At 41.3% G+C, this 12,239-nt stretch overlaps 1 protein-coding gene across 7 annotated transcripts in view; it reads right to left on the bottom strand.

Annotated features, from left to right (window-relative positions):
* Positions 1–12,239, bottom strand: part of fat1a (FAT atypical cadherin 1a) — a 90,437-nt gene that overhangs the window by 21,129 nt on the left and 57,069 nt on the right. For all 7 annotated transcript variants that reach the window (XR_008607820.1, XM_055056351.1, XM_055056346.1 and 4 more), the window contains 4 exons: positions 7,885–11,958; positions 6,724–6,920; positions 6,468–6,621; positions 4,104–4,337 (listed from right to left, as the gene is read on the bottom strand). Coding sequence is in view for 6 of the 7 variants with exons in the window: in XM_055056351.1 (XP_054912326.1) it covers positions 4,104–4,337; positions 6,468–6,621; positions 6,724–6,920; positions 7,885–11,958 (4,659 nt within the window). In the remaining variant the exon portion in view is untranslated. The remainder of the gene's footprint in view (positions 1–4,103; positions 4,338–6,467; positions 6,622–6,723; positions 6,921–7,884; positions 11,959–12,239) is intronic.

The following is a 12,239-nucleotide window of genomic DNA, read 5'->3' as shown; positions in this document are numbered from 1 at the left end:
AGGGTATATCAACACCAGACAGTTCAGTAGGCTCGGTTCAAATCAATACCAAAATTGCAACATTTGTGTGGTTCTCTTTCAAACTGCACTGTCAAATGAACCAAACCCATTGAGGAAGCTGTTCTCCCCTTCACATGTGGTGGTGTTGCAGAGGGAAATGACACAAAAACCTCAGAAGAAGATATAAGATCAGATTTTAGCAGTTTCAGGACTTTTTTTCTGTCTTTGGTAAAAGACCATGAGGTATTTCTCCCACAGGACCAGACACACATGTTTATTTTGGTTGTATTTACCCAGAATGCCCGGCGCTATAGTTCTCTCCCTGCTATTGGAGAGGTGTCCGGTCAATGCTCAGCGTAACTTTCTGGGAGAATCGAGTAGAATTGTGGAGGAAAGAAACGGCCAGACTAGCTTCACACAGAGGAAAAGCTAAACAACGTGAGTGGGATTAACTAAGTCATTCTTCGGTTACCAAGCAACAATTAGTTTCAGGTTTTGCCGCCTCATAACTTCTTACAAAAAAAAAAAAAAAAACACATACGGATTGGAGGAAAACAGTAGATAAAAGAGGAGAGATATTTAAAACAAAGAAAACAAATCTATAGTAAATGATATTGATTGGCATGAAAACATGTATAACATGATAGGTTTTACAAATATTGTCCAGTCCCAACCACAATTCATTCATTTTAAGCAAAGCCAGCTCTTTGAAGACATCTTAAAGTTTGACTGCAGTGAGCTTCTGAAGATCTCTGACAAAGCAACAAAGAGGGATGAAGCACAAAACGTTCAAATTCCTCCAAAACAGGGAAACTTTAGAAGCGAAATGAGCGAAATAAGATCGCAGAGCTGGGGCCAAGAGATACACTCAAACCCAGGTGGTGAGATAAAGGACAAAGCAGAATCAGAGGGGGAATTTAGAAGTTTATCACGGATCAAGGGCACCAGTCTGCCTCTGTGTCTCTGTCTGGTTCATAATCATTCTGCACTGATAAGTGCTGCCTCTCAGAGATTGTAACGGGAGGCTGAACTGGGGGAGCAAACTATGTGGGCGAGGAACCGACATCATAGAGAGATCACAGAGGCTGTGGCACACAGCGAGCAGCGCCAAGAATGAATCCTCTCTAAAATATGCAGAAAGTATGGAGGATAATGCAATATTTTTCTCTGAGGAGGAGGGTTACATTAGATTTGAAATTTTGATGCTTGGCTGGAAAGACAACTGATTGAAGGCTGTGGTAACTGGGTCAAACCTACTGATTTCGTTGGCTCTCTGAAAGTGGATCTGAGCCAAATACGCAATGCTTCATGCTTGCAGCTAAATAAGAAACACTATGGACAAAAACAAAAAAAAACATTCTTTTAAATATACACTCATCTAAGAGCCACTGAAATCCATCTATGCCTGCACCAAGTAACTAATAATTACTGCTACTGGCTAACCCTCTGGGTGCATGTCGCTCTCGCCGCACTTTTGAAAACTGCTCTCGCCCTTGACACGTAAAGTCCAAAACACATTTCTTCAATCCAAGCATGCGCAGCAAGAAGTTTTAATGCTAGCTTTGTGTACACCATTTACCATTTGTCTCTAAGAGGCCCCATTTGAGGCGTGTTATTCACCCTGTCAGCAGCGCCACTAAGCCCTCCCCCAAAAAAACGGGGGAAAGAAAATAGAACGAGGCAGACAGAGTTGATTCTCTGTCAGTCAACAATCTGAAACGGTCCTTGGAGCTCGAGTGTCCTGCTTCAGTAAACTCCGAAAGCAATCTGGAATGGCAGGTCCACCAGTCTCCGAGAAAGAAAATCTCAGAGTAATTCCAACGGCTGTTAAATTGGAAGGTTTTAAGCTCTCGGAGCCATCCATGTGTGAGCCTCTTAGTGATTGGCAATGTTTGCTGAAAGGAGGAGACGGTAGAGATAAATATGTGGCCCCCATGGTGATGCGCTAGGTAAATGGAAAATTGCAATCCTCCCTTTTGAGAATTTAGCCTGAAGAGAGAGAAATTTCATTAGAGTGTAATGGAGCTTTTAATTTCAGGGGTTGATCATTCATAAAATTTCACATTTGTTATCCTTTCCCCCGTGCCATTTAGCCTAATGCAGCTCTACATCAAAAAAAACAAAAAGGATAATAAGAGCCCAGTGAGTCAGCAGAGAGTCCAAATGAACACGTAAACGCCTTAATGGTACAGAATGATTTTCAGAGTACATTCACCTCAGGTTAGTGTTTCTTTGTGAACTGTATTAATACACAGGCTGGCTGCTAATTTGCTGCATTTGTGACTTTATTTCCTGCCAGTTAACTTTTATGGCCACAGCAGGAAACAAAGTCGGTGTACACAGGTTTATCTGGCAATTTCAGGCTCCAACAATTAGCTTGGAGCCATACTGAACTGTGGACTTTATGACAGATGCACCAGGTTTTCTAAATACAACTTTAAGCCCAGTCATTGTGAAGCAGCAGGAATTGTTTGTTTTGAACTTGGACTCAGTTTCTGTTTCCATTTTGTTCCTTTAAAATTCCATCTCATAATTTTTTAGACTTGGTTTAGGCCATTATGTATCAGTGTATTGACCCTGCAGAATGTTATGGAACATAAAATGCACAGACCTAATGTATATTAGAGCTATATTTTGTTCCAGTTAATTCACTCTTATGAAATATGACAGATTATTACTGAATACAAAATTAGCATCCACTTTTTTCCCTTTCGATACAATACAGATATTTGAGGTTTAGTATCAGCTCCTACTGATCCGATACAGAAAACAGTGCTGAGTTGACTTCCTCTTTTTTAGACACAAATTTAAATGTAATGATGTTTTGGTTCTAGAATGAGGTGTTTCTCTTGATAGTATCAAAATTAGCTAAATTTTCAAAACTGCAATGGAAACACTTTTTTGCATCACATGGGTCACATGACCAACAACCAAACGTTACTACTGACAGAAACTATGAAGAAGACTACAGGAAGAAGATAGAGGATATTATTTTTCAATTACTTTTCACGTGAACAATCATATTCATGTGTGATTTTAATTGCATTTTTTAGTTAAACACAGCAAAAAAATTTTTTTTCAATATTATTATTATTTTTTTTTATTTAAAAAAATGTTTTCAAAAGCCAAACTATTGACTGTTGACATAGTTTTGCTTTATTTGCCATGGCGTGATTGATGTAGTTTATTTATGAATAACATCTTTATTCTGATATTTGAGTTTCAAATTTACAAGATGGAAATATTAACAGGAAATTCTGACAGGTTTCAGGTAGGAAAGCTGTATGATGCCTTCACTGAACACTTTGTTACAACTTTGTTGTCAATCCCGCTAATTTGCATGGATGGATCAAAAACTCTGGAATGGTTTGAATCAAACACTTTTCCAGACTCGCCCACACCTGGAAAATACTCCAACTAAATTCTATAACTGTCCGAACTGTATAGGAACACTTAAGTCTCCTAGTTATTAGCTTTAGGTATTGGTTGTGAATTATGTCTCAACTCATGCCAGTTAGCCAGTTTTTTCCTTTTCTTTCAGTCTTGGTTAAGGCTGAGGTCCTCTTAAATCTTTTAAAAATGTGAGCTGCAGGTGCTGATCCTGGTCTCCTTCATGGATCAATGGGCGATAGAGGAAGAAAATAGGGTCCTCTTAACCGTGACAAGTTTTCATTCTTACTTAAGAACCTTTTCACATGGTTTTCCGTTTAAAATAAGTCAGCCGTGAAAATGGGTGAAAAAAGAGACAACTGACAATTTTCAACTGATTCATAAAACTGAAGTATATTGTCTCATTTCTACGTTGTAACCTGTTAACCAGTGGCATCAATCTGAGAAAATAAGAAGGCTTGTTTTCTCTTCTGGGAAACCATGGCCATAATCACCATGCATGCATCATAAATTTGACCTGTTGCATGAGAATGTAAACCTCTATGCTACAGCAGGAAAGTAGATTCTAAAGTTAGGTCTAACTAACCAAACTGTGCATTTGCAGTCACATCTAAAAAGGGAAGCAAAAGCAATGCAGAGGATCTTAAATTCATTCCCGGCAGAACATGATGGATTCAGTTTCTATTTGAAGCGCAAAGAGGAATAAAGCTGACCTGTATCAACGTCATTCACCAGCAGTCTTCCAACCAGTGTGCCGGTCTCCGTGTTTTCGAACACCGTGATGGAGTAAGTCTCGGATGAGAACTGCGGCGGGTTGTCGTTGACGTCCTCCACGGTGATGCGAATTTCAGCTTCACAGTATCGCCCTCCTCCGTCCACTGCTCTCATTATGAACTTGTGCTCATCTTGCTCCTCCCTGTCAAGTGGCTGCAAGGTCTTCAACTCTCCTAGAGGTCAGAAATGCACACATGCAGGTCAGATTTGAGTTTGAAACCCATAAATTTCTTGTCATGATGGGAATTCATTTAAGTTTAGTCAACATGCTAGGGATAACCCTCATCCTACTGGTAGTCTTTATATAATAGTTACTCTATTTTAGTGACAACCCTCATGCTAACGATAACCTTTAGCTAATTTTGGATATATTAGCCACATATAGCATACTAAATTGAGTATGTCAATTTAAGTCCACATATGCTACTTAAAGGATTTAAGGTAATCTTAGAATTTGAGTTCATTTTAATTCATACAAATGAGAATGTTTTTCTAGAGCAGTAATTATGTTTATGGGGTTGTGATTGCTGTCCCATGAAGTCATAGGCACATACTTACCTGAAAAGAGAGACATAATAACTAGTTCTTATTATAACAATAGCATCACAAAATATTGTGATAAAACTACAAATTAATATCTCCCACCCCTATTTGATACTAATATTCAAGTGAAATATTGAGTTTTAAAGTAGAACTTTTATCTATTCCTCAGCAGGTGAAGACAAAGCTTTCAAAAACTAATGGCTTTCAGGAGATAAGAGAGCAAAATAAATAAATCACTGAAGTGCAGGAGGTGATAGAGGAAGGCAGGGCAGGGAGGGGGAATAAACATCAGAGTTGGCAGCAGAGAGCAGCCTGGAAGTGTCTTGGGAAGCAGAACAGCCAGCTTCACCAAAAGCAGGGTGGAAAACTCCAGAGCCTCTTAGCGATCATAATCAGCAATTCTCCTACTTGTCTGAGTTGTGAAAAAAACAGAAAAAGAAATCCTTCTCCACAGCAGCAGCATTGAGCCCTGCCAGAAGACAGCTGGATGGCGTTTTCCTCTCATTCTGTCTGTGCGACAGCAGATGTGAGGAAAAGCTGCTCAAATCTACTGGCTTAGTTTGTTATGCTTCTCCTTGCCTTTACTCCGCACATAAACTAAAATCACAGGTTGCTTTTGATTAACTGCTATTCTTTTTGGGGTTTTCTTGTTTCTTCAGTTTGCTTTTCCACCCTAACCAGCCAGATGGAACGCCTAATTTATCGTGGTTCCCAGAGGAAATAATTTGCAAGAAGGAAGGCAGACATTAATTCAATCTAAGTGTGCTTCACCTGTGTTTTTGTGCCGCCGAAAGCCTCAAAGAAGCACAGCAGGGAAATGTTCTGGGCCCTTTTTAAAAATGTATAAACAAAAAGTAAATACAAACCGGGTAAAACTTCCCAACCTCTTCTAGGGCTGACACTATCAGAAACGTACAGTCACAAATACAAAGGACTTTCTAAAAGAATGACAATTCTCACGTGGAACGTCAACCTGCTCAGCTGCTTAAGGCTGAATAATGACAGACTTTATCACGGGTGTCTGAAAAACTGCTCCTCGACAACCCAAAAACCTCCACAAGAGGGAGAAAATTCCAAGGAAAAGCCATAATTTAATGTACATAAACATAATTGTAAACTAGGATGTTCTTTTTTTTTGCAAATGAAAAATTAAAGTGTATGTTTGTGTTCAGCCATCTTTAGTCTAACACCACTAAGCTGAATGCAGTGCAACCAGTTGTCTTTATAAATCACCTGATCCCTCAGTGGAATCCATCTGAAAGTAATTTCATCTCAGAGGAAACTGTTCTCTGATGATCTCAGCAATCTGATAAAGGGATAGCCTCACAATCTCACTGGATGTGAGGCTGTATCCAGAGATACAGTGGAATGAAAAGTTTAATTAAATGCATAATGGCGTCTTAGATTGGCCCTGTCAAAGTCCAGACTTAAATCCGAAAGAGAATCTGTAGCAAGAATTCACAAATGCTCCGTCCGATCTGTCTGAGTCTCAGTTATTCTGCAAATAACAATGAGCAAAGCTTTGTTCTTTACCGCATAAATAGATGGGTAGAGGTAGTAAATGCAGCAACAGGTGGTCGTACAAGTGTGGCATTTGAAAACTATGTACATTTTCACTTTACATTACAATGATGTGCTCTTCTGTGTTGGTACCACTGCCTCATAAAATCAGTAACATTTCCTAGATATAATGTAACAAAGAGACGCATTCATTCTTTTTCTTCTTCTTCTTTGGTATTTGTCACTGCATGTATACACACCTGTGTCTGAGTCAATGATGAAATATTCCGATCCAGCTCCCTGGAGCTCGTAAGAGATTTGGGCGTTTGAGCGGATGTCAGCGTCTGTGGCAGAGACCTGCAGGATGAGCCTGCCAGCCGGGGAGTCCTCTGGGACGCTCTCGCTGTAGATGGACTGGAGGACACAAAGAGGAAGAGACATGGAATATTAAAGCGGGAAAGAAGCTCACGTCGATAGCAGGAAGTAACAAGCAACAACAGGGAAATCACTTTTTACCTTCTCACACACTGGGTTGTTATCATTGGCATCCAACACCTTGACTTCTACGACGGCTTTCGCGGTGAAGATGCCATCGCTGGCAGTGATGTTTAGGAGATAATTGTCTGTTACTTCTCTGTCCAGCGGCTTCCTGACAGAGACCTTCCACTCATTTTGCAGGTGCTCAATGGCAAACTGGCCAAGTGGGTCACCTCCTGTTATATGATATGACACATATCTCAGTGAAGCATGACCAACAATGTAGAAGGATGTAGACTCATTTCTGAAGGAAGTATTTCTAAACTAAACACAAGAAACTCAGAAACAATTTGTTTCTTTGGCTTTTAATAGGTATAACCCCAGTAACAGAGTAAGAAAAACTGTAGTTTTTCAATTGTATGGATGGGGTATTAAGCTCATTTTTGTTGCGTAAATGATGGGCAATTATAAGTGTTTTTAGAGCAAGTCTTATGGAATTAGCAGGTCAGTATTTTCTTCCTGTTCCATTTAAAACGTTATTGTGCACATCTCTATTATAAAGGATTTAATATGTGCAAAGAAGCTTGTAGAATCTAGAGATAAGGCACCTTCCACCCTTAATGGAACCTCATTAGGAGTGGGATAGAACCACTGGAAATAGATGTTGACTTAGTCACATCCAAGATGCTTCTCTTTGCTGCATTTCCCAAACAGAGATTTTTGCTTAAACTTCCTTACCATCCTTACCACGGAAAGATGAGCTTAGGCTCTGATCCATTGTTGTTTATCTTAGTTTCTGATTTTTCTAACTTTTTAATTAGTGTGCTGACCATCTTCTGACTTATGGAACTCAATCTACAGGGTTAGCAGGTTCTCTCGCCTTCCCTTTTTAAAGAGTGTATACGAGAAATCATTTTCAGTATCACTTCATATCAGATTAATATATCTCTCTTAAGTTGCCAGTAAAATCAGGAAGCTTGGGACTTGTTTCCCTTGGCGAATACATTGATTTCAAATTGGAATTTGAATAAATTGTTTCAGTGTGACAATATTACTATAAAAAATATTATTTCTTTTCACACTGCTTTACCACGGGTGACAATAGTTGTTGGTCGCACCATGACTTTTACACCATCCTTGTTTTAAATCATGTTTAATTTGAGAAACACTGTTACACTAAGGGGGAGAAAGAAAACCAACCTGTGATAAAGTAGTTCACTTGTTTGTTCATCTCTTCTGAATCCTCATCAGTGGTGCTGAGGATGGCGATCACCCCACTGGGTGGGGGGTCATCCTCACTGACCGTGCCTTTATAGATTTCTGCGGTGAATCGAGGCGGATTGTCGTTCACGTCGGCCACAGTCACCTCCACACTGGTGCTGGTAACGTGCTGAACTGCATCGCCTTGGTCAGTGGCAAGAACAGATATGATGTATTTTTCTGTTTTTTCACGGTCGAGCTCCTTTAAGGTGGTCACCCATCCTGTCTCACTGTTAACAGCGAACAGCTCGAAGATCTCCTGTGAGGTCTGCGTGGGGTCCAGGCTGTAGACAACGTGGCCGTTGGTTCCGGAGTCGAGGTCAGTGGCTTTGACTTGAATAACTTGGGTCCCACTTGGAAGATTTTCAACAGTGACAGCCTCATAAGGGTCAGCTTCAAAGATTGGTTTGTTGTCGTTGACATCTTTCACTTGGATATTTACATTTACTGAAGCAACTATTTCATAAGTTTCATGCTTAGTTTGAGCGAGTAAAGTTAGTTGGTACCACTTGGCCGTCTCATGGTCCAATCTTTTCTCAAGCTTCAAGGCTCCAGTATCTCTGTCAACAACAAACACTTCATCCTCATTGCTCTCTGGAGTGCTGCCTCTCATGAGGCTGTAAACGACTGCCTGTTCGCTCTCTGCCTGAATTATATCTATTTCTGTTCCAATGGGAAGGTCCTCAGCAACAGTATGACGATAATACGGTTCTGCAAACTTGGGAAGTGGCATCTCTGGTGAGACAATCCTAATGTAAACCTGGACAACTGAATGTCTGGGTGGATTCCCAGTGTCCTTTGCCTTTACAAAGAATGCGTAGAGCTCATCTTCAAGTCCAATCAGGCTTTCTTTGGTAACGATGACCCCAGAGGTTTTGTGGATTTCAAAGTTCTCCCCAACATTTCCAACATCTGCTTCAATGGAGTACTCTATGTCAGCGTTACTTCCCTCATCTGTGTCTGAGGCGGAAATTTTGAGCACAGTTGTTCCTCTTGGGGCATCTGATGCAATGGTGGCTTTGTACTCAGCTGCTCTGAACTGTGGAGAGTTGTCATTTGCATCTGTGACAATTACATTGACAACACAAAAACCTACTTTTCCGCCTCCGTCTTTCGCTATCAGAGATATGGGAATTACCTTCTCAACTGTGTTTTCACGATCAAGACTTTGAAGGGTGAAAATCTCTCCTTTTCCATTGATAGAAAACTTTTCTTTAGCTAATTCGTTGACAATGTGGTATGTGATCTGGCCGTAGATTCCTTCATCATCATCAGTTGCCTCTGCATGTGCTACTAGGGTGCCAACAGGGGAGTTCTCAATTACCTCTACCATATACTCAGTCTGTGAAAAGGTGGGGTTGTGGAAGTTGGCCCCAAAAACTGTCACCATAACAACAGCTGAGTTTCTAAATACACCATCTGACACTGCTATGGTAAGATTGTAAAAAGGCTGCATGTGTGGCCGGCGATGATTTGAAATAACGATGGCACCAGTCTGCTTGTTGATAGCAAAGTTCTGCTCTTCATTTCCATCTATAATTGAGAAAAACTGCTTTTTTGCATCTGAACTGTCGGCATCGGAAGCTTGGACCTGGCTGACGAAGTGCCCGCGTGGGGCTAATTCACTGATGGTGGTTTGGTAAGCGTGTTGAGTAAAAACAGGAGCATTGTCATTCAGATCTGTAACATCTACCGTCACAGTGATGTCACTTATCAGAGCTGGGACGCCGCCATCTACAGCCCGGACTCTCAACTTGTGTTGCTGGACTTCTTCATGATCGAGAACTTGACTTGTGGAGATTACTCCAGACTCACGGTCAATAGTAAAATAGTCTGAGCTCTTCCCTCTCTCCTCAACCAGCTGATAAAATACTTCCTTGTTGTTGCCAGTGTCAGAATCTCTGGCAACCACCTGCAACACCGATGTGCCAATAACAGCAGCCTCGGAAATATTGGCATAGTAGGAATTTGACAGGAACACCGGGGCATTATCATTGACATCTTCCAGAATTATATCAACAAACACCTCAGAGTGAGCTCCGGTCAGAGAGTCTGTGGCCCTTATGTTTAGCTTATAAGCAGGATGTGTCTCAAAGTCTAAAGGCTGAATTACGTGAATGACCCCAGTGTTAAAATCAATCGAGAACTGTTTGAAAGGGTCTCCTTCAGAAATGGTGTACACGATGCGAGGCCCCTCTGAGTCATTGGCTTGCACATGGAGCACAGGGGAGTGCAGCTGAATGTTTTCAGGGATTTCAATGCTGTAAAAAGGCCTCTCAAACACAGGCATTGCTTTGCTCACCACTGTTACAGGCACTTCAACTTCAGCTGAGAGAGGAGGTTTCCCATTATCCCTTGCCAAAACAACAAGAACAAACTTTGTGTCGAGTGAGTCTTTCTCAAACTTCTTTTTGAGCAGAATTTCACCAGATGGGTGGATTTCAAAGTGATCCTCAGGCTCTTTCAGAGAGTAATGGATGTCTGCATTTGGGCCTATATCTTTGTCCACTGCTGTGACCTGTCTAATGACATGACCTTTCTCAGCATCAAATTGCACCAGGGCATGATAGGGCAGGTTGACAAACATCGGCTTGTTGTCATTTACATCTTCCACGGTAACAGTAACTAAAATATGAGCAGTTTCCTCTGATTTCTTCTCTTCGGTGACCTCAATGATGATGTCATAGGAGTCCTGAGCTTCTCGATCAAAAGGAATCCCAGTGGTTGAGACGACTCCTGAGGTGCTGCTGACTTTAAACCTGTTGTCCGGGTTTAATATTCTATAAAACAAAGGCTCATTCACTTGGTTCCCAACAGCAGTGATTACTGCAAGCGTTTTCTTTTCAGAGGAGTTCTCTTGAATGTAAGCTTGGTATGACTCCTGAGTGAACTTCCTCTTGTTCTTCTTATTTTCCTTTACAGTGACCTTCACTGTAGCTGCACTGGCAAATCTCCCATCAGAAACTCTGACCTTTAACTCGTATCTGCTCCTGAGCTGAGTGACGTTCTGGATGGAGATGATGCCCGTGACCGGATCAATTTTAAACTTGTCGCCTATGTTTCCCTCGGAGATGGAGAAAAGTAGTTTGGAGTTAGGCCCAGAGTCTAGGTCTGTGGCATTCACTTGAACTACCTCTACTCCTTTGTAGGTTGGCATGATGACGGCCGCCTCGTATAGTTCTTGGCTGAAAAGGGGTGGACAGTCATTAACGTCAATTACTTCGATGGTCACATTGGCTGCCGTTTCTGAAAACAGGCGAGGCATTCCGAGATCATGAACCTGAACCGTGAAGCGGAAAACGCTTCTCTGTTCATAATCCAAAGCTGCTGTGCTTCTGATGGCTCCAGTGCTTGAGTCAATGGCAAAATAGTTATGAGCAAAAGGTTCAACGATTTGATAAATTAGTCTGGCATTCTGGTCACAGTCTGCATCAGAGGCATGAATGACAAAAGGGGTGTTTTCATGAGTCAGCACAACGCTGTTGATGGAGGCCAGCTCACTGATTACTCCCTTGAATTCCCTCTGACTGAAGACCGGAGCATTGTCGTTTTCATCCTTCAGATGGACCAGAAGGGTGGTGTTAGTGCCAAGTCCGGCCATGTTGGTGCCCTGGATGATGAGCTTGTATTCAGACATAGTCTCGTAATCTAAAGGCAGCTGTGTTACAACCACTCCTGAGTTTGGGTTGATGTCAAACACGTTGTGGACATTGCCTCCTTTAATCTGGTAGAAAACGGAAGACTGGCTGATGACTGTGACCATGCTCACAAAGCTTCCTGGAGGGGCTAACTCGCTGACCTCGGCAGAAAACTCCTTTTCAGTGAATCTGGGGGCTGCATTGTCAGAGACTGTAACAGCAATGTTTACGATGACAGTAGAGGATAATGGCGGCGCTCCATTATCAGAGGCTTTTACGATCAGTTCAAATGCTGATTTGCTGCTGCAATCAAGCTCTTTGGCCACTGTGATTGTTCCAAGAACAGGGTCAATAGCAAAAGAGTTCCCAACGTTACCTGCAAGAGAAAGATGAAATGAAACACTCAGCGTATTGTACCAGAAACTTAGATAGCTGTCCGACCTAAATGTTTCAAATCACAAATCAATTCTTAATATCTACAAAGATGAAATTGAATAAAGACAAAAACATGTTTCAAACTGTGATTTCATCCATTTACTAAAAAGATAAAGTTCTAGAAACATCATGGTCCCATGCGAAATAAAAATCACCTCCTTAAATTTTTAACTGATTGTCCCTCAACAACAGACAACAGCATTTAGACATTGCTTTAGTAAG

This window comes from Poeciliopsis prolifica, unplaced genomic scaffold, assembly GCF_027474105.1.
Source record: "Poeciliopsis prolifica strain line A6 unplaced genomic scaffold, Auburn_PproV2 SCAFFOLD045, whole genome shotgun sequence".
NCBI classification, from domain to species: domain Eukaryota; kingdom Metazoa; phylum Chordata; class Actinopteri; order Cyprinodontiformes; family Poeciliidae; genus Poeciliopsis; species Poeciliopsis prolifica.
Note: the sequence above shows the minus strand (reverse complement) of the source record. Positions and strands in the feature narration are given on the sequence as shown.